At 48.7% G+C, this 27,202-nt stretch overlaps 1 protein-coding gene across 2 annotated transcripts; it reads left to right on the top strand.

The window, feature by feature from the left end:
* Positions 1 to 277: 277 nt before the first annotated feature.
* On the top strand, positions 278 to 25,184 carry Pomgnt2 (protein O-linked mannose N-acetylglucosaminyltransferase 2 (beta 1,4-)). Of its 2 annotated transcripts, none has more exons than XM_046437431.2 (2): positions 278 to 461; positions 22,887 to 25,184. In XM_046437431.2, exon 2 carries the CDS (start codon positions 22,991 to 22,993, stop codon positions 24,731 to 24,733), a length of 1,743 nt encoding a protein of 580 aa, XP_046293387.1. In that variant the 5' UTR covers positions 278 to 461; positions 22,887 to 22,990; the 3' UTR covers positions 24,734 to 25,184. The 2 variants fall into 2 exon arrangements, with proteins under 2 accessions (XP_046293387.1, XP_046293388.1); XM_046437432.2 differs by lacking the exon at positions 278 to 461 and adding an exon at positions 2,352 to 2,840.
* The last annotated feature ends 2,018 nt before the right edge of the window (positions 25,185 to 27,202 follow it).

Raw genomic sequence — 27,202 nt, 5'->3', positions numbered from 1 at the left:
TAAAAATTATGTCAAGGTATTAGTCATTTTGCCTTTACAAGTGACATTTGGTTATTGTTGTAATTTTCACTTAAATTTATTATCAACTTCTATAATCCTGTATGCCTAACGCCAAGTGTAAGCTTGGGGCATTGACTAACTCCCAAGACTGTATAGGCTGACAGGTCGGGTTGTCCTCCCAGCAAACTACAACTCCCAGGACTCCACGAGCCTAGGGGTGGTCCCGGCCGAGGCCTGGACAGAGGAGTCCGCGCCTGCGCACGCGTACAGGCTCCCGCGCTGGGCTGGCCAGCCGGGCAGGCGCACGCCGGTACCTGTGAGCCTGCAGCTGGCGGCTGACGGGACCGGGTGGACGATCCTCGTTCACTGCCTGGGCCGCCCCGAGTTGGATGGGCGGCGGCGGCGGCGTGGGAAAGCCAGTGCAGCAGAGGGGCCGCCCGGACGCGCAGCCCGGGCTTCAGGTGAGGCGCACGGTCGGGGCGGGCGCGGACTCCGCGACCCGGCTGAGGTTTGGAGTGGAGGGTTCGGCCCCACGACCTCCTGAGGAAGGGACTCGCGGGGTGCCTGGCCCTGGAGTGAAGGCGAAGCGTTAGACGCCTTCAGGAGCCCGCGAGTTTGCAGAACGGAGAAGTGACGTGTGCGGACTGGAGGAGGCGCGGGCGGTGGGCGGGGCGGGGGAGGGTCCTCCGGGGCCCGGGGGCCGTGGGTCGGGCAGGGACTGTCCTGCCTAAGCCCTTAGCTCGTGGCGGGCCCTGGAAGCCGGTCCTCACGCCCTTTTCCTTTGGGAAGGATGGTGCGCATTTAATGCGGGTGGCGCGGAGCCAGGCGAGGTGCCTGGAGCGGCCCTGGGCCGCCGGAGCTGCCTTTAAAGGCAATACCTGGGCAGGCCTGCAGCTGACCCCGAGTCCCTTGGGCTCAATAGGACACCAACCGAGAAATCAGTGGTAAGAGCCTGCTGTGGCCTGACTGACAGTGCCAGTGTAGCCATGATGGAGGCACCCCAGTGGGCTCATGTGTAGAAACCCGTCTCCTGGTCACTGACCAGACTTCATTGCTATTAAAGTATGGGACCCTCATCCGGAGCCCTGCAGCAGGTGGTGAGCAACCAGTGTCCACTTACTTTATGCCAGCCAGCTCTCAGAGCTTACTCTTAGGAGAAATGGCCCCGCATGGGAAAAGAGGACTTAAGCTTTATGGAGTGAGCTTGATTAGAGTTCAGTAGCTAAGAGCACAGACAGACCAGGGTTCGTTCACCAAATGTTTATGGTTACATGTGCTGAACATTAAAAAGTTGGCTCATTTACTAGCTGTGTGCCCTTTACCAACTCATTTATCCTGTCTGATCCTGTTTTTTTTTTTTTTTTTTTTTCCTCTGTAAAATTGGGATGGAATACCTTCATCACAAGGTTGCTGTGAGGATTAAATGAATCCTCAAGCAAGTTTTCAGCCCTGGATCTGGAATAGTGTGAGTGCACAGCCAATGTCAGCAGCCATGTTTGCTAACGATAGAGTGTTAGAGGTGAGATTGGGACCCAGGTATGTTTTTACTGGAACTAGTTGCCATGGATCTTGGAAGTTTTCCAATTCATCTTTTCACATTACAGATGAGGGCTCTGAATCCCAGGTGGTGGCAGAGTCAGGAAAGAACTTAAGTTCCCTCCCTGCATCCTTAGAGAGGCTAGCATGTCAGAGCTTGAGTGTTGAGTCCCTGTGGGAGGAGAAGAGGGAAGAGTGGAGATCCTCAGCAGAGAAAAGGAAGAGTACTTGTTACTGGGTCATGGTGGCCATATGAGCATCCTGATAATCTCAGTGTGTTGGGATATCAGGGCAGCTTCGTGTGTTTCTAACTGGCCTTCTGCTTGGCAAGTGCTTGCTTTGAGCCTTGCTTCAGAAAATAGCAGTAATAGGCTGGGTGCAGTGACTCACATCTGTAATCCCAGCAACTCAGAAGGCTGAGGCAGGAGGATCACAGACAAGTTCAAGGCTAGTGTCTGCAACTTAGTGAGACCCTGTCTCCAAATAAAATTTTAAAAGGGACTGGAGGTATATTCTACTGAATGTTAAGCTCACCAGAAAATTAAATTACAAAATGCCTCATTCCCCAAGAGGCCTCATCTATCTCAGCTTGCTTGTCAGAGGGTATACTCTCCTCCAGGATCTGCTGATCATATAATTCCCAGGGTTTTTCAAATTGGATGACATAATGTTGTGAAAGGAAGAATCCAGAGATATCATCCTGGGCTTTGGAAGCAGACTTGGATTCAAATCCCAAGCCCCCCCCCCCCTTAATAGGAACATCCTTCCTTGAGTGTGAAATGGAATTAATAACACCTCCTTTAGGTGGTGTGTAGTAGGGGGTCATTGAGATCTTCCATGTAAAGCGCTTAGCTTGGCATAGAGTAAGAGCCAGTAAATAGGAATTGTTATATTACTATTATTGTTAATATGATGAGAATAATTGTCAGGTACTGTGCTTTGCTTGTGTTGTCTCTTTGAATTCACAAAGCCAGAACCTCCTTGTGAAGTGAGTATAATTGGGTCTGTTTTCCAGAGCAGGAAGTGGAGGCCTTGGAGGGTTTGAGGTTTGGCCTGTCACGTAGCTAAGTGACAGGTGAGGAACTCAGAAGCTGGCATCTCCAGTCCCAGAACTGGTACCATTTAATCCTTCTGTTCCTCTGCCTGTGTTTTTTGCCATTCTTGAAGCCAATCTGATCCGGGGCAGCCTCCAGTGCTGCAGCAGGGGTCTCCTGGCACCACTTGCAGAGCCCTGCAGCCTGGCTGCTCCTGTGTTTCCTCCTGCTGATGGATGAGTGGCGACAGCCAAGGAGGGCATCCCCTCGGTGAGTTCAGGAGGAGGGGTTAGGAGGAGGCAAACCCTGTGGCCTCTCATCACAGAGACACAGGGTGGGTGTGGCTGCAGTCTGGCTGGGACCTGGAAGGCTTGGTTATGAGAAGAATACCCTTGTTTTGCTCCTGGGACATGTCAGAGCTGCATGGTTTGTCTCTGGGCTGATCTCTGTTTTGAGAAGAAGGCAGCTCTTGAGCATTGGGTATGAAAGAAGGACTCAAGAGCCAGCTGGCCATCATTTTCATTCTCGCTGCCTGTAAGACCTCACACTACCTCTCAAAACCTCTTTGGTGAAATAAAAGAGTTGGAGAAAATCATTTCTAAGGGCTCTTTTAGGTCTAAAAAGCGGTGGTTTTGTAATTGTATATTGATGCTGTAACCATCTCAGCACAGCACCAGGGCACAGCAGCTGGGACAATTATCACCCCGGTGTGTTGCCTAGACTCTCCTTGGGGTGAGAGAATGGCCACAGCTCCTTAAGCCACCTGCCACAGCCTGGTACTCTCGCTGCCTGGCTGGATGGGGAGTAATTACAGCAAGAAGCCTTGGGTTGCTAAGCTACCATCTATGGCCTGTGGATCTGTGTTTCCAGAGCCATCCACACCTACTCTGCCCTTAAGTAATAAAAGCTTACTGCTCTGAGGTCTGTCCTGCTTCTCGGCCACTGATTGTTCCTTCAAGTCCGAAGGACAGATTAACACACTTCTGAAGAACAAGGCGAAGATGCCTAAAGTCAGAGGCAGGTCCTAATCCTGGTGCCTCTGAGACCTTAAGCAAGTACTTAACCCTACTAAGCCTCAGTTTTCTATTATCAAAAGAAAATAGAGGGCTGGTGAGATAGTTCAGTGATAAAGCTCTTGGCTAGAATGTGCAAGATCCTGGGTTTGGTCCCCAGCACCCTCCAAAATAAATAAATTAACTAATTTAAAATTTAAAAAGAGAAAAAGAAAGTGGGGGAGAAATATTTGTACCTGCATTGGAAGGCTTTTGTGAGGCTTAAATGAAATAGGGCATGAAGAGGGCCTAGGATAGTGTCTCAAACATACTAGATGCTCAATAAAATTAAATAGTGGTAGAATTGATATTCCTCCCTGCCACAGAGGCCAGCAGTTTCTTTTCCTTAGCTCTCCTAGACAGGGAACAAGCTTTCCATTTTTTTCTGGCTTCCCATATCTTCACTGGTGCCTAGCCAGTGCCCAGCATCTAAAAGTCAGATTTTTCACTCTGCCACTTGGGACTGTTGGTACAGTCTTATGCTGTTTTGGTCTTTTTTTTTTTTTTTTTTTTTTTTGCTTCTGTGACTGAAGGATCTGACCAGAACAACTGTAAGGAAGAAAAGTTTGAGGGCTCATGGTTTCAGAGGTCTTAGTACATAGAAGGCCAGTTTCATTCCTCGGGGCTCGAGGTGAGGCTGAACATCATGGCAGGAGAAGGTGGCAGGGGGAAGCAGCTCACATCAGGAAACAGAGAAACTCTACTCTCCAGATACAAATATATACCCAAAGCTATGCCCCAGTCCTTACCCTACCACTTCAGTTAATCCCATCAGGGATTAACTCAGGTTAAGGATAAGGCTGTAACCCAATCATTTCTCCTCCAAAATTTTCTTGCATTGTCTCTCATGTAAGCTTTTGGAGGACATTTCCTATCCAAACCATAACATATGCCAAGAGTTTGTTTCTTTTCTCCATCTTGCAAAACATAAAAGAGGTCCCTTCCTCTATTGAACACAATAAGAATTACCTGGAAGTTTTATTAAAATGTTCCTGGGACCTACTCTCAGAGAGACTCTGATTCAGTAGGTCCATATTTCTAATATCCCGGGTCATGCAGATACTGCCAGTCTTGTTTAGGAGGATCCCATGACCAGCACTTCTCTCCCCTGTGCAGAAGCCCTGGCAGTTTGATCTTGTTTTGCTGGGCCATTTCCAAGCAGGGGATCACTGGCCCTGCCCTGCTCTGCTCAAACAGCCCTAACCTTGGAGTTGTGCTGCCTGCCCATGGCTTCTCTCTGTAGTCGCTGGAGCAGCCCTCATGGCTATGCTGGAGCAGGGCAGGGTATGGGAGTTAGTGAACCTGCATTCCATGCTTATGCTTAGATGCCCGTATCACATGTGTCACCCTCAAGCACATGCAAGTCCTCACAGATAGAAAGGGTTGTACCCCATCCCTTTGGAGCAGCCTCACTCTTGTCACCCAGCCCCCCTCAGAGGCTTGAAGAATGCTGTGGGTCTAGAGGCTTCCTTTCTCCAGGGAATCTTCCCTCCTCCTCTGAACAGTCTATATAGTGCAGGTTTCTTGATCTTTCCTCATCCTGGCTGCCCCAAGGTGAGTCTCTCAGAAAGAGCCACATAGAGCAGGTTGTCTGAATGGTTAAGTGGGTAGGCTGATTCCTGACAAAAATGCATACTCTGAACTCAATCATAAGGAAACATCAAGGCAAACCCAAATTGAGGAACATACTAGAAAATAACCATCTTTGACTTAAAAATTGCCAAGGTCATAAAAGTCACAGAAAGACTGAGACACCTGCCCCAGATTAGAGGGGACCAGAAAGACATTGTGGATGTCATGCTTCGTCCTTGATTGGATTCTGTACCACAAAATAGAGACCACAGATTAATAATAGTATGACAATATTAATTTCCTGAATATTCTTGTTCTTTAGAAGTGCTCAGAGTGTTAAGGGCTAAAGAGGCAAGATGTCTCCAACTTATTTTTTAATGGTTCAGAGAGTTTGTAGAGAGAGACTACTAGAACAGTGTGTCAAATTAGCAGTTGGTGAATGTGGGTAAGAGTGTGGGAGGTTTTTTTTTTGGCACTGTACGTGCAACTTTTTGGTATGTTTGAAATTCTTTCCAAATGGAAAGGAAGAAAAGATTGCAGACACTCTAGCCAGCCTGCTTGGGTTCTTGTGTAAACTAGAGCAGCTTTCTGACCTCTCTGAGCCTTGGTTTTACCAACCATACAGTAAAGATTGTCATTGTAAAACACAGAACCCTGCTTCTCGAGCCTGGCCAGTGGATACTAGCCACTAGCTATGATTGTATCATCATTGTTAGGAAAGGGAGGAGTCAAGGGTGACACCATGGTGATGAGACCAACGGAAATCCCAAACTGAGGCCTGTCACCTCCCTCCACTCAACAATGCTGGGCTCCAGGCTCCCTAGTCATCTGGCAGGGACTATTGGTCATCTGGCCACAACAAAGCTTTATCCTACAGGGGGCTTCAAGTGATCAGGTGAGCCCATCAGGCTCCATTGGAGAAACTCAGGTCTCCAGGCAGCTTCATCTCTTGCTGTCCATGGTCCTGCCCAGGCCTGTCTCCCAGCCTGGGCTCCCAGGTTCTACCTGTCTGCTCATTGAACTGCACATGGCTTTGGGCCTGGCTGTCACTATCTAGGGTGGAGAAGGAACCCCATGGCATGGAGGCCTCATGACTTACTGGGCAGATAGGAGAACTAGGCACAGCAGTGACCACAAAGGACAGATTTATATAGTCATTTCCAACCAGACACCTTCAAAACATTGCTCAAAGCTCATGCACCCTCTCTCCAGGTAGCCTCTCTGGACAGTTTTGTGCTAGAACTCTGTATTATGTACTTCTTTAAATTTCTTTGTGGCTGCCTTATGCCTTCTTATAGAGGGTGTCTTCTTCAGTTCTCCCTCTTGCACAAGGCCCTTGCATTCTGTGTGCATAGGGTTAGGGTCTGAGCTTTCCCTGTACGAAATTGTTTTCTGTTTTGTGTTGTTTTAACTTGTAGTTTTGCTTTGAAGACTTGGCACAATGGGTTCTATGACACCTAGGTGAACCCCATGATAGGCTGTCTTCTTTCTCTTCCCATCTACGTCTCTTTGTGTGACCTATAGTGCTGCCCTGTGACTCCAGAGAGGACAATACAGACAGATTTAGCTTCCAGTTGACCCACATGTGTCAAGTAAAAGCTAGATGATATGACAGACTGTGTGGTGAGCAGAAGTTTGCATCATTCCAAAGTGGAACACTGGTGAGAGGGACAAAGGCCACATCAGGGAGGCTGGGCTCACCTCCAGCTCAGCAGAGCCTCCTGCCTCCTGCGCAAGCCTGGGCTTATCCTCAGGAAGACTGACATCACCCTTCAGCAGAGTCATGGGCCTGAATTCCACTAGGGCTTTCCCCTTGAAAGGCATTCCAAACCCATTCTGTCTCCAGCTTGGAGTTTGCTTTGCTCTTTAATCTAAAGCAAGGAGGGCTGGAGATGTAGCTCAGTGGTAGAGTACTTGCCTAGCATGTGTGAGGCCCTGGGTTCTATCCCTAGCACTGAAGAAAAACAACTAAGTAAACTAAAGCAAGGAGGTATTATCCTTGTTAAGGTTTACAGGTACCACTCAGAAGCTGTCGACATTTTGCCAAAGGATAAATACATTTGCTAAAAAATCTGATCTCTGGTACATGTGCAAGTTTATCAACAGCATCCGATTAATGTTTAATTGTGGTACACGTGTTGTTACTACATCTTCCATGTATGCAGTTTATTTGAGGGCTCATGGTTTCAGTTCATGGTTTTCAGTTGGTTACCCAACTTCTGGTAACAGAATGAGGGGAAGGTGTGAGAGACCATCCTAAGGGCAGACCCAAATTAGTGAAAGTCATTGGCTCCTTATGAACTCAGCGTATGAGACACATCCATGCAGAACCCAAAGCTTCCGTAGTTTAGTACTTGTATATTCAGGCTGCATTTAGGATAAAATCACTTTGCAGTGACAAAATAAGATTCTGTCATTTTCAATTATAAGCCCTTTAAAGTCTAATTGCTATAATATTAATAAAACCATGCCAGTTCCCCGTCTGGACTGGACCTGCTGGGTTGTCTGCAAGCCTGGGTCTGACAGGTGCTGGCAGAACCCATTCTCTCGCCTTAGTCCCTGTGCCTGCATGAGTGACCAGTGAACAGCTGTTCCTGTCAGACAAGCAGCTGGGGACCAGGTGCAGGATGCAGGGCCAGCAGGAGGGGGTTTGCCTTAGACTAGCGCTCACAGACAACACACCTGTTTTTACCAGCAGCAGTGAGGCCTGCAGCCCAGTCCTTGGGCCTGAAGGTGGTCTCCACTCCATTTGTATACTTGTTGGAAGTTACAGATTAGGATATTTCACATTTTAAATGGATTTCTGGCTTCTCTGGGAAAATCTGGACAGTATTATTATAGACTAAAATATGATACCCCCATAAAAATTCATATGTTGAACCCCTAAGCCCAAGTTATTGTATTTGGACGTGAGCCCTTTAAGGAGGTCATAAGGCCAGAGCCCCAGTGTGGTTGAACTGGTGTCCTTAGAAGAAAGAGGGAAAGGCTCCAGAGAGATCTCTTTTCCATGCACACACACACAAGGGGTGATGTGAAGTCATAGCAGAACAGCTTAGGTATCCACAGAACAAGGAGGAAAAGCCTTACCAGAAAGCAACCCTTCCAGCACCTTGATCTTAGACTTCCAGCCTCCAGCACTATGAGAGAATAAACTGTTGTTATTTAAGCCACCCAACCTGTGGTGTTTCATTATGGCCACCCAAGCCCACTGATACAAGTAGGTCCCACCAGGCTGCTTTCCTACCAGGCCTGCATCAACCTGCTCTTTAACCTAGGTGCCCAGTCTCAAGGTCACATGACCACTCAGCTTTTCTTTCCCTGTTGGCTCCTGACCCTAGTGAGAAGCATGAGTTTACAACCCCTCTTCTAGCCAGGGATTCCAGGGGCTTTTACCCTGGATCAAAAGTTGAGGCCCATGTGGGCTTTTCTGTGCCTGGGTCTGGCCAGAGCACTCCAGAAGTGGACTCTGCACCCAGTGCTGGTTGACCAGCCTCAGCTGGTGAGCCCCTGCAGGCAAGCAGCCCCACCCCACTGTCCAGCTTGCATTGTGTCTGACAGATGTGGCAGCATTATTGGCACTGTGCTGCAGCACGTCTTAGGACAGATGGGTCCTAGAAAGGAGGATTCACTTAGTCTAGGGGAATCTGATAATATTCAGCTGCTCTGGGAGCTGAGTACAGTGGGTTATGGGGTAGGGGTGAGTTGGCAGTATCCTCTTTCTGCCTCAGTTTCTAAGCAGCTTTTTAAAGCATGATTTTAAGATCTTGTTTATTTCTTGTGTTTTTTCCCCCAAGAGAAAGGAAAACAATCCTTGCTGTGTTATGCTGTATCCTGGCTAAGCCACTAAGCTCTTTGTTCCTCATGCCACTTGGATCCTAAATCTGGTGCCTGAGGTGGAGGAGGCTGGGAATGGTAAGAATGGTGACCATTAGAGTACCCTGCACTGCTTTTACCATGGAGCATTGAGAAGATGAGGTCCCAAGTGGTGCCTGGGCTGTCAAGTTTTGCACAATACTTAGGATCCATATCCAAATCCTGATTTCAGTCCATACAGACTAAGGAATCTGGACAAGTTTATTTAGCTTCTCCCAGCCTCTGTCAAATGGGGTAATAGAAATAGTGTCTGTCTTTTAATATTGTTTTGAGGATTAAATGAGGAAATGAATATATTGTTTTTAGTATACTGTCTGGGACATAATATATTAGAGGTGGTGGTTCTGATTACTTTATGTTGCAAACTGCTCAGGCTGGGAGGAGTTTTTTCTGCACCATCTTAACAGGAAAAGGTCAAGAAGTCATTGAGAGACTGAGCAAACCTGGAAGTCTATAATAGTGTGCCCTCATCCACAAAGCAATTGGGGGTCCAGTCCCTTTAGGAATTGATTTGAAGCTATATGGCTGGTTTGGTTCTTATTTTCCTTTTATTATTAATTTTAGAAACACTAATGGCAAAACAATTTTGGCAGTTAATGAGTGCTGAGACCTGCGTTAGAGTCTTTCCATTCCTTAACCTCATTTAGTCCTTGGAACACCCTAAGGAGGTGATTATTCCCATTGTACAGATGAGGAAGTGAAGGAACCAGCCCAGATCATAAGGCCACTTTACCCCTGAGTCTGAAGGCAGGCAGCTGTGTGTAAGGTCTGTGGCCAGGGAAGAACCCCCTGCCTGCCACCTTTGGGGGTAGAACTTGAATCTGCATGTAGCCTTCTGTGTGCCCTGGTGCCTGCTCTTAGCCCAGACCAAAGTGCACTGAGGTGTTGGAGATCTGCTGGGTTTTCCAGCTGCCTAAGCAGACTGTCTATACCCACCTGACGGTGGTCCTCCTCAAGGGAGCATTATGGAAGCACTGTGGTACATCGAAGCAGGGGAGGGGTCATCAGATGAGGAGTTGGGCTGGCCCCACTGAAGACGGAACACCATAACCTGCGTGATAGAGGGCTCTCCTGATGTCTGTGGCCCACCTTGGCCCCAGCAGCTCAGGTGCTCTCTTCATTACTGCTCCACAGCACGTATTCCTTTCCTGTCTGACAGCTGGGTCATATCAGGTGTTAACAGTGGCCTTGCATCTCCTCTGTCACAGTGAGAACCTTGAGGACAGGGATGTCATTGTTCGTTTTCGTATCTTTGGCACATACTCTAATTTAGGCCAGTACAGAACCTCATTCCTCCATTCTGTTCTTGTCTTCCTAAGTTTCTGGGCTCAGTTTCGCAGAAAAATATATACTGTTTACTCTGCTCCCTTAGCTTCTCATCAGTGGGAATCGGGATGGCTTGCCCTGGCCCTCACACTGTGCTGCCCGTTGGGGTAGGTACAGCCATGCTGGCTGACATCATTCTGCTTGGCTGGTAGCTGTGCCATGCTGGTTATTAAATAAGTTCAGAGTCATGCATATCCACACTGACTGATGCCTGTTGTCAGGACGATGAAGGTAGCAATCTAAAAACCTTTGCCATGTGAGACTCATGGGCACGGCTTTCCACCACGTGCCACAGATCCAGGCCCCAGCAGATGTTTTCAGAAGAGATTTCTTTTGGGGACCTCTTCAGAGCTTGGCTCCTTGCTGGAAGATGGAAGATGGGAACTCAGGCACATGCCTGTTTGGTGTCCTGATATCCCTAAAGGGAATTTGTGCTCTGACTCAGCCATAGGCATCGAGTCCTTCCCCTGCTCCTTACCTCTCCTGGAAGGAGGTGCCACTGCAATAGACCAGGCTTTGTCTGGAACAAAGTAACACAGCAGGAAACATGAGACAAGGGAGGTCTGGCTGTGATTTTCAGACTCCTACCCTCCTAGGTCCCCCATCAGGGGTGGGAGAGGTTTTCTGAAAACAACACAGTTGAAGCCGTTGATGTATCTCCCAAGTCCAGTGGGGGAGATCTTTGCCATGTAACGAGTCTATTTCCAAAGAAGACAGTTTTACATTCTTACCCCCAAGCAGAGAAGGTACCACTGAGGCCATTTCTAGTGAAGAATGGAATCCATATTTGACTTTATTTAAGTATCTATTAAGTATTTCAGGAATAGAATCAAGATTTGCGTTTGTCCTTTTGAGCATCTCTTCACCCCCAGCCAGGCTTGCTTTGAAATAGCCTCCAACGTGAGACGTCATTGGGAAAGGCAGCAGGGACCCCTGACCTCCTTTTCTCACTTTGTACCTCCTGCCTGGTAAAGACAAGTCCCCTCAGCCAGCAGACAGGACTAAGGAGAATCCTTGGGCAAAACAATTACATCTCTTGCATGTAGGGTAAAATGGGAAATTTGAGTTATTTTTTTAAGTCCTGAACAGTTAAAAAAAAAAAAAATGGTTGTGGAGTCCATTTTGCATAGGCAGATTTTTTTTTTTTTTTTTTGTATGTTTTGACTTTTTTTGCTGGGGAGGTGTGTTTACTGGGGATTAAGCCCAGGGATAGTAATTACTGAGCCATATCCCCAGCCCTTTCTTTATATTTTATTTATAGACAGGATCTTGCCAAATTGCTCAGGGCCTTGCCAAGTTGCTGAGGCTGGCTTTGAACTTGGAGTCCTCCTGCCTCAGCCTCTCAAGCTGCTGGGATTACAGGTATGCGCCACTGCACCCAGCTTGGTGTTCACTTTTATGTTCAGCTGTCCTGGCCAGGGCAAGGTTGACAAACTTTGTTATAGCACCTTTCATGGCCTTGCCTAAACAGGAAAGGGACTGTCAGACTTTTCTTTTCCTCTGCATGGAACGGCCCATGTCAAAGACAACTCCATCCCATCCAGATCCCGTCCCACTGCAGCCCTGGGATGGATTTTTGAAGCCCAGAAGCAATTGTGTCTTTTGCTCCTAACAGGCTACCAGACCTTTGTGCTCATCTACAGATCAGGGGTGGGTGTGGTGGCACACACCTTTAATCCCAGCTACTCAGGAGGCTAAGGAGAATCACAAGTTCAAGGCCAGCCTGGGCAGTTTAGCAAGACTCTGTCTTAAAATTTAAAAAAAAAAAAAAAAGTGCTAGGGATGTAGCTCAGTAGATTGCCAGGGGGAAAGCACCCCTGGGTTCAGTGTTTCAATCCCCAGTACCACCAGGAAAAAAAGAACCAGCATAGGTTTTCAGAAGGAGCCTCATGACTGACCATGACTGGATTCCTCTCTACAGCCCTCAGCTCTAACAGGTAGCACTGGTAAATGTGTGGAGTTGGGTCCTGGACTGTGGACATGCAGCCCAGCCTCAAGCCTCCCTCTGGGTGAGAAATGGAGATAAAGTGAACTGCCCTGCTGAGCAGCAGTGTGGTGAGGCGTGTGTGTGTGTGTGTTTCTCCCCAGGTGTGCACTAAGCTCCTTACATATACAGTAGCTGGCATATCTACAGTCAGATGTGGCAGCTACTGTATAGGGTGGATACGGCCCCACTGCTCAGAAGTGATTTCATTGGGAGAGGGGATGAAAGGCAGCAGGAGAGGGGCAGGCTCTGCTTTTGAGCTTTCGAGGGTTCAGAGGAAGCATGTGAAGAAAAATGAGCTTCTTTTTTTGGAGTGGGAGGGAGGTCCCTGTCACTGCAGAGCAAGGTTCTTTGTGATCTGGCCCCTGCACCTGTTACAGCAGAACCAGATGAAAAAGTGGGCATGAAGGCCTTCAGTCAATGAGTTCTTGCACTCTGTCACTGTTGCCATGGGGAGGCTCCTGGCTCTTGGCTCCTGGAGTTGCCTTGAACGATTAGTCAAACAGCAGGACCAAATAGCATCTGTTGGATCAGCCCAACCACACTCCAGTCCTGCAGAAGGCAGCTGCTTGGCCCCAGGTCCCTCTCAGTCTCCAAGGCCAAGGATGGCAATCTAAGTTCTCTCTCAAGGTCCTTGCCTCCCTGCCCTGTTGTCACCGAGTCTAGCAGCCTCTCCAGGCTCTGGTAACCTCAGGAGCAGTGAAAACTGGCCTGGAGAAAGGGAACATCATTGGGCCTGTTGCCCAGTAAGCAGCTTGGCCCAGTTATTTTCACCATTTTGAATTTTCTTCCTAGAGAACTCTGTACTTATTATCCAGGAGCACTTTGATGCAGTGATGGGGAGAGGCCCGTTTATCTTCTTTAGGGCTGGGGATCTGATTACTGTACTGTTTGCTTCCATCTGTTATCTTTTGCCTGATCCTTCAGTTCTGCTGGCTTACATAGGCTGCAATGACTTGATGGGGGTAGGGACACTCAGGGGTGTGGGAAAGACTGGAAGGACTTTCTGGTGACCATTGACTGCCCAAGTGCTTGTTGCCTTCCTGCTTATACCTTGGCTATGTTACAGCAGGTCCGTGTGTCCCCGCAGTGCTGAAATACAAGCACATCTGTGCTATTTAGGATTTCAAAACTGATCCTCAAACAAGGATTCAAATGCAGGTGGATTTTTTACTAGGTCCCAATAAGCAACAGGAGCATGGGGAAGTGAGATAAGGAAGGAAAGCAGTCGGAATGTGTGGATTGGGACAACTGGAGCTTCCCTGTGTTGGTGAAGCCTGGGAGCCAATGGAGAACAGCTTCAAGCTGTCCCACCTGGGGAGGAGGGGCGTGGGGTGTTTGTGCCCCAAGTCCCATCGTCACACAGCAGCACAGGCTGCCTGCTTCGCAAATTGTGAAGTTGGTTGAAGCCCAGGCAATCCAACCCTCAGAGCCCACTCTGTTTCTAGCAAAATGTTCATTTCTCCATCACCAGGAAAGCTTTCTTCCTGTTCCTCACCTCCTGCCCTTGGAATGGGTAACTCAGGAACCTCAAGTGCCCAGTCTTGATCTGTCCTGCCTTCTGACAACATCATGCTGGTGGAGCCTGAGGGTGGGGTAGGGGACTTAGCATCTAATGTAAAAACCTCTTCCACTGTCCAGCCGTGACTCAGAGACTGGTCTTTGCTATCCCACCCCAGGTTTCCAGATGCTTTGAGCTTCGCCCCATGGCCCTGAGCTCAGTTATTGGCTGGGCTTGGCCACAGCACACACAGCCAGCCAGGTTCAGAGGAGGCCCCTGCCCCACATTTCCATCTGCTCCCAAGCCTACCCTGGACCATAGGGATACCCAGGAGAGGGGCAGATGGGCAGAACAAGTACAGAGAGGTCGGGAGTACCCAGGGCCTGGGGGGTCCGTTCAGGCTGGAGGTGGGTCTTCCCTTTCTACTTTCCTCGTTTTCCTGAGGGTCTTGCTTTCTGATATTCCATGAGTGTGGCCGTTTTAGCTTTAGCTTCTGTTGGAAGCCGTTCTTGTCTCTAATCAGAGCAAAATATGTGTCAGCTTGGGCTATATGCAACTGCCTCTTATCTTTCTAGGTAGGATTTTATTTTTTCTAAATATTAATTTCTTGTCTCACCACCAGAATCCTCATCATTTTTAATAATGATTCATTTAAGGATTGCTTCCTTTTAACCTCTCTCTTATGTTAACCCATCTCTTACATACAGAAGGGGGCCATGTAAAAAAACCCCATTATCGTTTTCCACAGTGAGTATCCTCCTGCCAGTTTCTGCCCGTGTCTTCTTTTTGTGCTGGAGTATTTTAAAACACATACATATCACTTCAGCTAAAGAGACCCACGTTCTTGGGTTTCTTTAGTCATCTGACCGTTTTTATAACTTTTTATTTTGCAACAATTTTAGACTTGCAGAAAAGTTATAAAAACCAGTCACCCAGCTTCCCCCAGGTGAACCTGTTACATGGTCATCAGTAGAATGATCAGAAACAAGACATTCACACAACGTGGTAACTAAACCACAGACCTTATTCATATTCTGCCCGTTGTCCCCCTCAGGTCCTGTTTCATGGTCCAGGATGCAAACTAGGATCCCACATTGATTTTTGTGGCTCAGTCTCCTTGGTCTGCTCCCTGGGACAGCTCCTCGAGGTCTTCCCTTATTTTTCATGACCTTACTGCTGTTGAAAGAACTGAGCAGTTAGTTATTCAGTAGACCTTCCCTTGATTTGTGTTTAATATTTTCTCTGTGAACTGGCCAAGGTTCCACACTGGGAAATACAGATTGAAGTGGGTAGTTTGGGCAGAAAACTGCAGAAGTGAGGTCCCCTTTTCACTGCATCATGTTGGGGCTTATGATGTCAGTGTGTTCTGGTTGGCGATATTGACTTTGATTGCTTGGTTCCGGGGATGTCTGCCAGGCCTTGCTCCTATAGTCTCCATTTTTACCTTTGTAAGTAACATGTCTCTCATGGGGGGATACTTTGAGACTATGCAAATATCCTATTTCTCTTTATACTTTCACCCACTAATTTTAGCATCTATCAGCAGATCTTTTCGGCAACAGTCATTACTGTGCTGTCTGCCAAATGGTGACTTTTCTATTTCTATCATTGCTTTTACATTTATTAATTAGAATCCTAAAAGGAAGATCTGTCCCTTCTTTTCATTCAATTATTCATATCAATATTGACTCATGGATATTTATAGTATTCCATGGGTTATAACTCATTACTATTACTTTTTAATTTTGTTACTCAGATTATCTCAGATTTCTCTACTGGGAATTCTTTTAGGTTGGCTCCTGTATCTTTTGCTGTGTCCCCACTGTTTGGAGCACTTTCTTAGATTCTGGCACTATGTGTATGTTAAATCAGCTTTTTGTCACTGTGACAAAATACCTCAGAAAAACAACTTTAAGGAGGAAAGATTTATTTTGGCTCATGGTTCCAGGGGTTTTAGTCTGGTCACTTGGCTCCATGATTTCTGGATCCCTGGTAAGGCAGAACATCATGGCAGTTGGGGGTAGCTGTGTGGTAAAGCAAAGTCAAAGTTGCTCACCTGATGGTGGCCAAAAGCAGAGGAATAGAAAAAGGAAGGGGCTGGGGTCAAGATATAGTTCCCAAAGGCCCATCCCTAAAGAGCCACTTCCTTCAAGTGGCCCTACTCCTACAGTTTTCACTACCTCCCTAACAGTCCATTCAACTATGAATCTACACATGGACTAATCTCTATTAATGAGTTTGCTTTTCCAAGCTCATCTGTACCTCCCTTTCCCTCCCTTGGAATCAGCCACTTCCTCAAGGGGCCCTGGTTCCTTGTAGCAGAAAAAGGTGTTTTGAGATCGACACTGGATATGGTTGTGCTCATTACTACTGTGGTGTTCTTGCTTTCAGGCTCTCCCAGGGGACAGAACTAGGGACTGTCCGTAGGATAGTATGTGATCACATGTGTCCTAGCTGTCCTTCCTGCTCATTTTCTTCCTTGTCATTCTGTCCGAGTCTTCAATTCCCTGGACCATATTTGAGCTAAGGACTTCAAAGTGCTCTCTCACATCCTGGTGAGACTTTCTCTTCCCTGACTTTGCATTTCCCTGCTTACCCCTTTTTTTGTACCTTCTCTTATTTTCTGTTTTCCTCTCCTGAGCTTAAGGGTGGATGAGCTCTTTCCTTGTGTCCAGTGCTGGTTCCTGGCTGTCCAGCTGAGATCACATCTTAGTACAGAGTCTCTCTCTTCTGAGCAGGCTTGATACTCTCCAGGTCGTGGTGGCAGTAAGGAGAGCTGGTTCTTGTGGCAGGACCATGGATACTGATCAAAACTGGTCATACATCAGCAGTTTAATGTGGTTCAGATCCATAGTAATAGTTCTTGGCTAGTGGGACTGGATGGGGAATTTGCAGATGAGGATGTGTATATTTGAAAAGGCACAGGCAGTGGCATGATTTTACATCAGGAAACAGATAAACAGGTATAGGTACAGATAGAAAATACCAACATCAGCTTGATAAAATCCCCTCATCCTCAGGGGCAGATGTTAAAGAAGAGACTCCCTTGTTACTGAGTCTCTCAGGGAAAGATGTAGACCAATTTGAGGCATGAAGTGTGTGTGTGTGTGTGTGTGTGTGTGTTTAACCAGTGGGTACATGGGTTTGAAAAGATTAGGAAATACTGAAGTTTAAGTCAATTTCTCACCCTCAGGGTACCTGGGCTTGTAGAAACCCTCCCCTGAAGATGAACAGGGCTGACCAAAAGGTCAAAACTCTTCCAAGAGGGTACCTGTGGCATCCTAGCCTCCCACCTCCTGGCTGGACCAGAAGTTCCCTGCCCTGCATCCCCTCCATGCAGAGCGGGACCCACCAGGCCCTCTGCTCCCTCTTCTGTGTCCACAGCCTAACTCCCAGGCCATCTTCTCCCTTGCCAAGAGGGAGACACACTGAGCCCGTAAGCTCCTAATTAGCTTCTCTGCCTCTAGGCTGCTCTGCTCGAAGATCTATAATAGCTTCCTATTGCCAAGTTCAAGTGCCTTGAGCTGGGACCCAGCCTTTGACATTGCTCTTAGCTGACTCTTCTAAGCTTCTGTCCACTGCTTCATTGTGATCTGCTCCAATCCTGATTGGACTGTTGGTCTCCCTCTTCCTTTCCACCCTTGAGATCATATTCCTGTGTTCCTCCTGAGAGCTCCAGGAAACTGCCAAACCAGGACTCTTACTCAAGGAGTCAGGCACTTGCTGCCTGTAGGGTTCCCTGGAGCCACCTGCTACCTGCACCATGACACTCAAGTTGCCCTAGTCTTCCCTACCAGCAGACGGCACCCTGGTGGGAAACTACAGCTCCTCTCTGGCCCACCATTCATTTTCATTTCTCATGCAAAAGTTTCTTAGGGAGAGGGCTTCATTTACCCACTTTAGAAGGGTCACAGGGAAACCCATGCCAAGTAATTCCCCCTTGCATTTGCTGCACGCTGTACACTACATTTGCAGAGATGCTCCCTTGGTACCAGTCACAATGCTCTTTTCTGTGAGATGCCAAAGCCCCATCACAGCCTGGCTTTAAGAACAGTAAGAAGAGTTACCTCTCACAGCAGGAAGGCCAGAGGTGGGGCTGGGGATGTCCCCAGGGTCCACTGTGTCTCTCCTGCTGTTCCATTCTGGGCATTCTTTGTCCCCAAGTCAGTTTCCATATGGTCAGCAGGTGGCTGTCAACAGCCACGGGACAATACCTTCTTTGTTCTTTTCATGGGTGGGAATATGGACCATGACTCCTTCCCCTTGGTCCTAGTCTGGCAGTGTACCACACTGGGGTCCACATCTGGCTCCGGGAGCATGCCCTGTGCTGGAGCCGTGTCTGGAGCTACAAAGTCGTGGATTCTCTGAGTCTCGTGGGGAGCGAGGGAGGGGTGGCTGTCTGCAAACACAGGGTTGTGTTAGGAAAGGGAGGATATGGAGTGGATGCTGGGTGGATCAGCAGTGTCTTCAAGGTTGCTGATTAGTGTCCTTGACCTGGGTGCCCAAGAGGCAGAGGGTCACCTCTGACCTGCACCCAACGTGCTACAGTCAGCACAGCCAGTGACATTTGCTGTCTGCTCTCTGCCTCTGTCTTCTTTGGAAAGAATCTTCTTAGGGTTTAAATCCTTTGTTTCCAATGATGGTGATGCAAAGTGACAGTTTCTGCCTCAGCACTGATCAGCTTTTGCTCGAAATCAGATGAAAGGCAGCCAAGTGTGTCCAAACTATTTCGAAGTGCCAAATTCTCTGCAGCCCTTTATTAACCATGAAGGTGCCTCAAAACCTCTCTCTCTCCTCCCTGTTATATACTTCACTTGTTAGGTGGAACCTAACTGAATGAAATTGCTACTTTTGCACATCAAAATTGGCCCAAGTATTCATGCATTCATGTTTCAACCTGTATATGAATCCTGACCTCCTCCACAGCCCTGGGAGGAGGGTGCTGTTCCACTTATTTTTACTGTCAAGAAACCAGAGATCAGAGGAAAAGGCCACCCAGTAGGTCAGGGAGCTGGAGTTTGAACGAGTCATGTGGCTTTTTATCTTCAAGCTTCCCCAGACAGCACACACCCTCTTCTGGGGGCTGCCTGCCACCAGGAGTGCACCAGGAGGTCAGTCTGCTGGTTTGGGACCCCATGTGATAACTGATTGATTAGTGGGCCTTTAGGTTTGCTCTTTCAGAGACTTGGCTATCTGTTAAACTAATTTGTGGAGTCGGCTCCTTGAGACATGTTCTGATGGTCCCTGGCCAAGCCAGGGTGGAAGAGATGGCACAGTGCTGGCAAGGGGAGGACTCCAGAGGAATCTCAGAGCAAGCTTCAGGGACTGGAGCAGACCTGCTCTCCATGGCGGAGAGGTGCCCAAGACTGTTCAGAGGACCCAGTGCCCACCTCCTCCTTGTGGCATGGGGCTGGGCTGGAGGCCTGGATTTGTGCCACTGCCTAGTGGCAACAGGTGTTCCTCCTCACTGTAATCCCCTTGAGGTGTCATGGACCCTAGGCCCCCGCCCCAATGGTGATGACACCTCCCTCCAGTCAGAGGTCAGTGGAAGCCAGCTGAGGAAACTCAAAAGTCATGACACGCTTCACATCCACCTGGCTAGGGTTGGCAGAGGCCAGGTAGGGATCCTGGACTTCAGTCCCCATTCAAAGAAGAGTCCATGTCACCCTTCCTCCAGCAGCACAGCTTTAGCAGAAGCCTGCTAAAATGGAATACTTAAATAAGATCCAGAGTATCATCACATGAGACTTCCAATGTCCAAAGAAGTCTCAGAAAAGAAATAAGATATAAAAAACTAAATGCATATTTGAAAACTAAAATATACAGCAACCAAACATTTTAAATTATTGGGTGGACTCAGTGAGGCATGGCAATGACAGAAAAGAATCAGTGAACATCAAAGGCAGAACGACAAAATACCCAATCAAGCCACACATGGTGGTCCACACACCTGGAATCCCAGCAAATGGGAAGCCGGAGGAAGAGGATCACAATTTCAAAGCCAACCTCAGCAACTTTGTATTTTCTACTTTAAGAAAAATCTTACCAAGCCTGGGTTGTAGCTCAGTGGTAGAGCACCCCCGGGGTTCAGTACCCAGTACTGCAAAAGAAAGAAAAAAAAAGGAATTCAAGAATTCAGACAGGGCTGGGGTTGTGGCTCAGCGGTAGAGCACTTGCCTTGCAAGTGCGAGACCCTGGGTTCGATCCTCAGCACCATATACAAAAAAATAAAAAATAAGCAAGTGAAATAAAGGTGTTATTTCAACTACAACTAAAAAAAATCATTAAAAAACAAACAAAAAATAATTCATTCAGAGGAACAGAGAAAACATACTGAGCCTCAAAGGTCTATGGGACCATAAATTTTGTAATCTGTCAGTGTGATTGGAGACCTAGAAGAGCAGTGTGAGACTGAAAAAAAAGTATCCAAAGAAATCATAGCTGAAAATTCCCCAAATTTGTTGACAGAAACCTACAGATTCAAGAATCTGGTGAACCCCAAACAGAATAAACCCAAGGAAAGACATGCTGACACTCCATAATCAAAATTCTGAAGACAGAGAAAAAAAAAAATCTGAAGAGCAGCAAGAGGCAAATAGTACTTGACCTCTAGAGGAAAAGCAACTCAAATGACAGCCACTTAACCCGCAATCAAGGAGACCAGAGGAAGTTGTTTATCACTTTTCAAATGTTGCAAGAAAAGATTTGTCACCCTCCCACCCGCCCCCTCCCAAATTTATACCCAGAGAAAATGTCTTAGGAGGAAGGTGAAAGACATTTTCATTTGAAGGAAAAACCAAAGGAACTTGTGGCCAGATCTGCCTGAAGAGAATGGCTAGCGAAAGTTCAAAAGAGAGAATATAGTGACCGAAGGAGAACGAGAACGTCAGAAATGAAGAAAGAAACGCAAAAGTAAAAATGGATAAATGTAACAGACTATTCTATTCCTCTTGAGGAAATTATATTTAACAAAAATTGTTACATTGTCCAGTATGGGTTCAGATGTGTGTAGAGGAATCCTTACTGTCGTTACATGATAAAGAGGGGAGAATAAACTGGATGGAGGTAGCATTTCTGTATTCACTCAAAAGGCAAAATGTGGAACTAGCAGATTGGCAAGTTCGTATGTAAAATGTAAGACCTTGGAGAAAGCACCACAAATTATACCAAGAGGTATCCTCAGAAACACGGTAGATGGTAGACAAGTCAAAATGGAATCCAATTAGTGCATAAGAAGGTAGGAAAAGAGAACAACAATGTGGTTGCCTAAACCACACGCCAGACCTACTGAATCGGGACTTCTAGGTTGGTGCCATGATTATGGATTTTAGCATATGTCCCTGGGATCCTGGTAATTAGCAGTTTGAGAACCTCTGGTGTAGACTAGTATTTTTTAAATAGTAAGTGGCCAAACCTATTAGTGCATTGTAAAATCAATTAAGATGATCATGGCCAGCCTTTTTTTTTTTTTTTTTTTAAGAATAAGAAAAAAATACTGGAGTGCATTACACTTGAGATTGGTGGGGGTGCAGGTGGGGGGCATTCTATAACAGATTTGTGTGTGTGCTCAATCCTTGAATGAGGGTAGGTCAGAAGAGATCGTCCCTCAGGAATGTCCTTCAATCAGTGCTGGACAGGAGCTGATAGACACACATCTCAGCTTTCCCCAAGCAGAGGCCAGCTCATCAGCGTACCCTGTGTTGGTTCACCGCCTTTCTCTGTCTCACTTCCTACTCACCTACAAGTATTTCTCAGGATAATTTCTCAAACTATTTGGATTCAAATCCTTCTCTGCCTCTGCCTCTGCCTCTTAGGGAACCTAACCAAAGACACTTTTTCTTTCTGGGTAAGATTGCACTTTGATTCTTTTGGATGTCACAAGGTAGACATTGCATCAGAAGGTAGCTGCAAGGGAATAAAGGGGCGGATAGAGCCTCCCCAGGGAAGTGGCAGTGCATACCACCCATGCTGTTCCTGTGTTGCTGAGGGTGAGCTGCTTCAACCGTCTGAATAGTCCTGATCCCCAGGACAGGTGTAATACTCTTTCAGTGTCACAAAAAAAGGAGAGTGAATGCCCACCCCAGCCAAGCTTCTCTATAGGTGTGGGGACCTCATTATGCAAAACATTGGTCAGTGGTGACACCCAGATATATTCTTTTGTCAGACCACAGAGGAGGGTGAGTTTCTACCCATTCTCCAGAATTCTGAAAACCAGCAGGAGTGATTTCTAAGGGAGCTTTAAGCAGGAGCAGACATTGCCTGATCTTTTCCCTGTGTGTCCACGCATGTGTCTCTCAGAAGGGGTTTTGGTGTGCAGCCTAGGAACAGTGCTCACGGGGCTTCAGTGCCATTTGTTCTCCTGGTGAGGAGCATTATTACCTGACATCTAGGAGTGTCAGGCCACTCCAGGGCATTTTCTCTATGGCCTGCCAATCACACAGACCTTGGTTAACTTTGGCCACAGCAGTGTTTTGTAAACAGCCCCAGAATTTCAATGACATGATAATAAGTACTGCTTGCCCTGATGTCCACATGTTGCCTGATTGGATTCGGCTGATGGCGCTGCTGATCTTGGCTGGGCTCACTCAGGCCTCTGGGGGCCTACTGAGCAGGTCCAGGCATGAGTAGAGTAGCTCTGCTACACACTTCTTATTCCTTTGGGGCCATTAAGTTAGCCTGAACACACAGCAGTGTAAAGAGGCCAAGTATAAAGAGGCCAAGGCAGTCCCAGCACCTTCTGCAACCTTTCATTAGATTCTGCCTACTAACATCTCACTGGCCAGGTCCAAGATCAGGTGCAAACACGCCTATTGTACCCGCGGGAGCCATGGGCTGGAGTGGCTCTTGAACAACAGTCTATTGTTGCAGCTACCCATGTTCACAGTGATTACAAAGACCCAGTGCTATAGCAGGCATACAAAGCCTAGTGCAGTGCCTGGCACATAGTGGGAGCTTGTCATGACTCTGGACTGACTGCGTCAACTCCTTTTCCTTTCTCTACCCTATAGGCTTTCCTGATCCTTGGGGCACCCACAGGGATGGGTGAGGCCCACCTGACCTGTGACACCTCCCAGCAGCCATCATCTCACTAGGGCCCCACAGTGGCATTAGGATGCACCTCTCAGCGGTGTTCAATGCCCTCCTGGTGTCCGTGCTGGCCGCAGTCCTCTGGAAGCACGTGCGGCTACGTGAGCATGCGGCTACTCTGGAAGAGGAGCTGGCCCTGGGCCAGCAGGACCCAGAGCCAACGCTGGCCCTGAGGATCGACTACCCAAAGGCTCTGCAGATCCTGATGGAGGGCGGCACCCACATGGTGTGCACGGGCCGCACACACACCGACCGCATCTGCCGCTTCAAGTGGCTCTGCTACTCCAACGAGGCCGAGGAGTTCATCTTCTTCCACGGCAACACCTCCGTCATGCTGCCCAACCTGGGCTCTCGGCGCTTCCAGCCCGCCCTGCTGGACCTGTCCACCGTGGAGGACCACAACACCCAGTACTTCAACTTCGTGGAGCTGCCCGCCGCCGCCCTGCGCTTCATGCCCAAACCGGTGTTCGTGCCCGACGTGGCCCTCATTGCCAACCGCTTCAACCCCGACAACCTCATGCATGTCTTCCACGATGACCTGCTGCCCCTCTTCTACACCCTGCAGCAGTTTCCCGGCCTGGCCCAGGAGGCCCGGCTCTTCTTCATGGAGGGCTGGGGCGAGGGGGCACACTTTGACCTGTACAAGCTCCTCAGCCCCAAGCAGCCACTCCTGCGGACCCAGCTGAAGACCCTGGGCCGGCTGCTGTGCTTCTCCCATGCTTTTGTGGGCCTTTCCAAGATCACTACCTGGTACCAGTATGGCTTTGTCCAGCCCCAGGGCCCAAAGGCCAACATCCTCGTCTCTGGCAACGAGATCCGCCAGTTTGCACAGTTCATGATGGAGAAGCTGAATGTGAGCCATGCTGGGGCCGCCCTGGGAGAGGAGTACATCCTGGTCTTCAGCCGCACCCAGAACAGACTCATCCTGAACGAAGCAGAGCTGCTGCTGGCGCTGGCACAGGAGTTCCAGATGAAGACGGTGACAGTGTCCCTGGAGGACCACACCTTTGCAGATGTTGTGCGGCTGGTCAGCAACGCCTCCATGCTGGTCAGCATGCATGGAGCCCAGCTGGTCACCGCCCTCTTCCTGCCCCGGGGGGCCACTGTGGTTGAGCTCTTCCCATATGCTGTCAATCCTGAACACTACACCCCCTATAAGACACTGGCCACGCTGCCCGGCATGGACCTCCAGTATGTCGCCTGGCGGAACGTGATGCCAGAGAATACAGTCACACACCCTGAGCGGCCCTGGGACCAGGGGGGCATCACCCACCTGGACCGGGCCGAGCAGGCCCGTATCCTGCAGAGCCGTGAGGTCCCCCGGCATCTCTGTTGCCGGAACCCTGAGTGGCTCTTCCGAATCTACCAGGACACCAAGGTGGATGTCTCTTCCCTCATGCAGACCATACGGCGTGTGGTGAAGGGCCAGCCAGGGCCACGAAAGCAGAAGTGGACAGTGGGCCTGTACCCGGGCAAGGTGCGGGAGGCGCGATGCCAGGCATCGGTGCAGGGCGCCTCCGAGGCTCGCCTCACTGTCTCCTGGCAGATCCCCTGGAACCTCAAGTACCTGAAGGTGAGGGAGGTGAAGTACGAGGTGTGGCTGCAGGAGCAGGGGGAGAACACCTACGTGCCTTACATCCTGGCCCTGCAGAACCACACCTTCACCGAGAACATCAAGCCCTTCACGACCTACCTGGTGTGGGTCCGCTGCATCTTCAACAAGATCCTCCTCGGACCTTTTGCAGACGTCCTGGTATGCAGCACGTAGCAAGCAGGCCACCGCCAGGCCCCAGGGAGGGTGGCTTCTCCAGCTCTGTGCCCTGAGCCCGCTGATCCTGCTGTGGCAACGTCTAGGGTTGACTTGTTTATTTATTGGGCAGGCCTGTGTCCCTGTGTTGTCTTATCGCACCTGGGTGTGGTGTTCCCAGGGCTCCTCTTTGTGCTAGAGAGGTGGGCCCCTACCCCCTTCTGCTGGCCTGATCATCCATACCCTGGAGAATTCCTTAGTGGGCAGGAGGGGAAGGAGGAAGGACAGTAAGAATCCTAGGGAACCGCTTTGGCTAAGTGATCTTCTAGGTCCTTTGGGTTATGTCCAGCCTTCTGGGAACTGAGTAACCACCGAGTTGTAGGTTGGGTGGTCCATCAGCTTCATTGCCATGAAATTCACCTGCAGCCCAGTGAAGGGTGTTTGGAACAGTCATTAAATGATTATAAACATCTTGGTCACGTCTTTTCATTGAGTAGTAGGAAGGGGGTTGGTAGTCCTTCAATCCCGATTGTCAACCAAGGAGATGTGGCAGTGGGCACATCTGAGCAGTGAGCAGGCTGGAGAGAGCTCATCTGCCTAGCTGGATTCATGCCACCTGTATTGTGTATGTGGGATAAAGCCCAGAAGTAGGTGGGAGAGGACGGCGATGAGGACGAGCATGGCCACCAGGAGTTTGTCTTAGACTCAAGACCTGGGTAGACGGAGCTGGCGTCAGTTCTGTTAGGATGGAGGTCAGTTCACTCATCAGGGTGTGGCAAGCAGTTTTCTTCCTGTGGAGTATCCTCACCTTAGTCCACTGTGCCCCAGGTGACCACTCAAGTGTGAGGATACCAGGTCCACCCCAGAAGCCCCCTAGGAGCCAGTACAGTGTCCACAACCGACAGCCGTAGATCCCAGGGTTCCTCAGTGGACGTGCTCGGTTCTGAGTGTGATCGCCCTGAGGGAAGCCTCATGCAACAGTGGCCCACCAGATACCAGCTTCTCATCTTTCCAGTCCAGCTGTGGTTTTTAATCCCCTTTCCCCCATCAGTAGTTTCTCCCAACACTGCACCCGATATTCCTCTGGCTTCCATGGGAACCGGCTGGACCACCAACCCAAGATCAGATTCCACTTGAGAGAAGACACTTTAGTCCTTTATTGGCGAGGAGCCCCTGCTGTAGGTCAGACTTTCATGAAAGCAGTGGGGGAAGGAAAGGGTGGTGGGCAAGGAAGTGGACCCCCCCAGGCGGTAGCTCAGTGTCTCCCAGGCTGGTCAGGAGCCCCCAAGCCAACGCTGTCCATTAGCTGGGCATCCCTGCCACACTAGTCCCCGGCTGAGAGGTGCTGTGGGAAGGCTGGCTTCGGTGCCAGTACAGCAGCAGCCAGGCTGTCCACCTATCACCTCCACAGCAGGAGATCCAAGGGGCGTATTTTCATGGTTGCCATGTGCCTTCATAACATTCCCTTCACCCTGCACATCTTTCTCCCTAACTATAGCCCCCATCTGCCACCACCATAAATTGCCATGTGAGTCCACACATCATGACTCAACCCCAAACCGGAAGTCTCAGATCCTGCGAGGGGGTGGGGGGAACAACCACCTGGAAAACCATTTGGCCACTTCTACAACTGCTGAGCACTTAGCTACCCCAGGTCTCAGCTGTTTTATTTCTAGGCAGAAACCCAAAAGGAATGACAGCTTATGACACCCAAAAGATACGTACAAAATGCTCACAGCTCCACTCTTGACAGTCAGCCACTAAGTGACCCAAGAAACCATCACAGGTATATTCATCAAATGGACACAAGCAGTTTGAAAATAAAAGAATGAAATGTGGGTGAACGCAAGAACTTGGATCTCACAGACATGATGTCGAGCGGAAGAAACCAGAAACCTCCCCCAAAGCATGTACTGTGTGACTATTCCTATGAAGTCCTTAGGAAGGGAACCATGGCCAGAGAAGTCAGAATTGTGGTTTCCAGGAAGAGGGTAAAGACTAGGAATGGACACAGGAAACGGGAGGCTGGAAGCATCTTGATCCAAGTGGTGGTTGCACCGTGAGAGTCCACGGAAGCTCTCTTTGAGCTTAAGATTAGTGCCCTATACGCACTTCCTGCACCACATAGGTTTTATACCTTGATTAAAAAGAAACCTCTCAGCTTAGGGCCAGCTCTCCTGAAAACCCCCATCTGTGTCTCCTCCAGCTCCCCAGATAAAACTCAGCCTTTCATGCAATTGACCTCCAACCCTGCAACCCAACCACAGCCTCCCAGGAGGCTTCTTGGTGCCCACAAAGGCTTGCTCCTTGGCTGGGAGCTCAGCGAATGTTCATTGGTTCGATGAGTGAAGGGATTTCTGCCTAAGTCTAAAACTGTTTTTATAAGTTTGGGACACTGCTTTATGTGAAACTTGATGGCATTGTTTCTTTTATTTATTTGTATATAAACAATTAACAGAAAAGGTCTACAGACTCATTCCTTCTTGGACA

The sequence above is a fragment of the Marmota monax genome, unplaced genomic scaffold, assembly GCF_021218885.2.
Source record: "Marmota monax isolate L192 unplaced genomic scaffold, Marmota_monax_Labrador192_F-V1.1 WCK01_AAM20220418_F8-fsc00021, whole genome shotgun sequence".
Classification (NCBI taxonomy): domain Eukaryota; kingdom Metazoa; phylum Chordata; class Mammalia; order Rodentia; family Sciuridae; genus Marmota; species Marmota monax.
Note: the sequence above shows the minus strand (reverse complement) of the source record. Positions and strands in the feature narration are given on the sequence as shown.

Excerpts from the sequence above, each read along its gene's own strand:
- Pomgnt2 (XM_046437431.2), top strand. The coding sequence starts at position 22,991 with ATGCACCTCTCAGCGGTGTTCAATGCCCTCCTGGTGTCCGTGCTGGCC.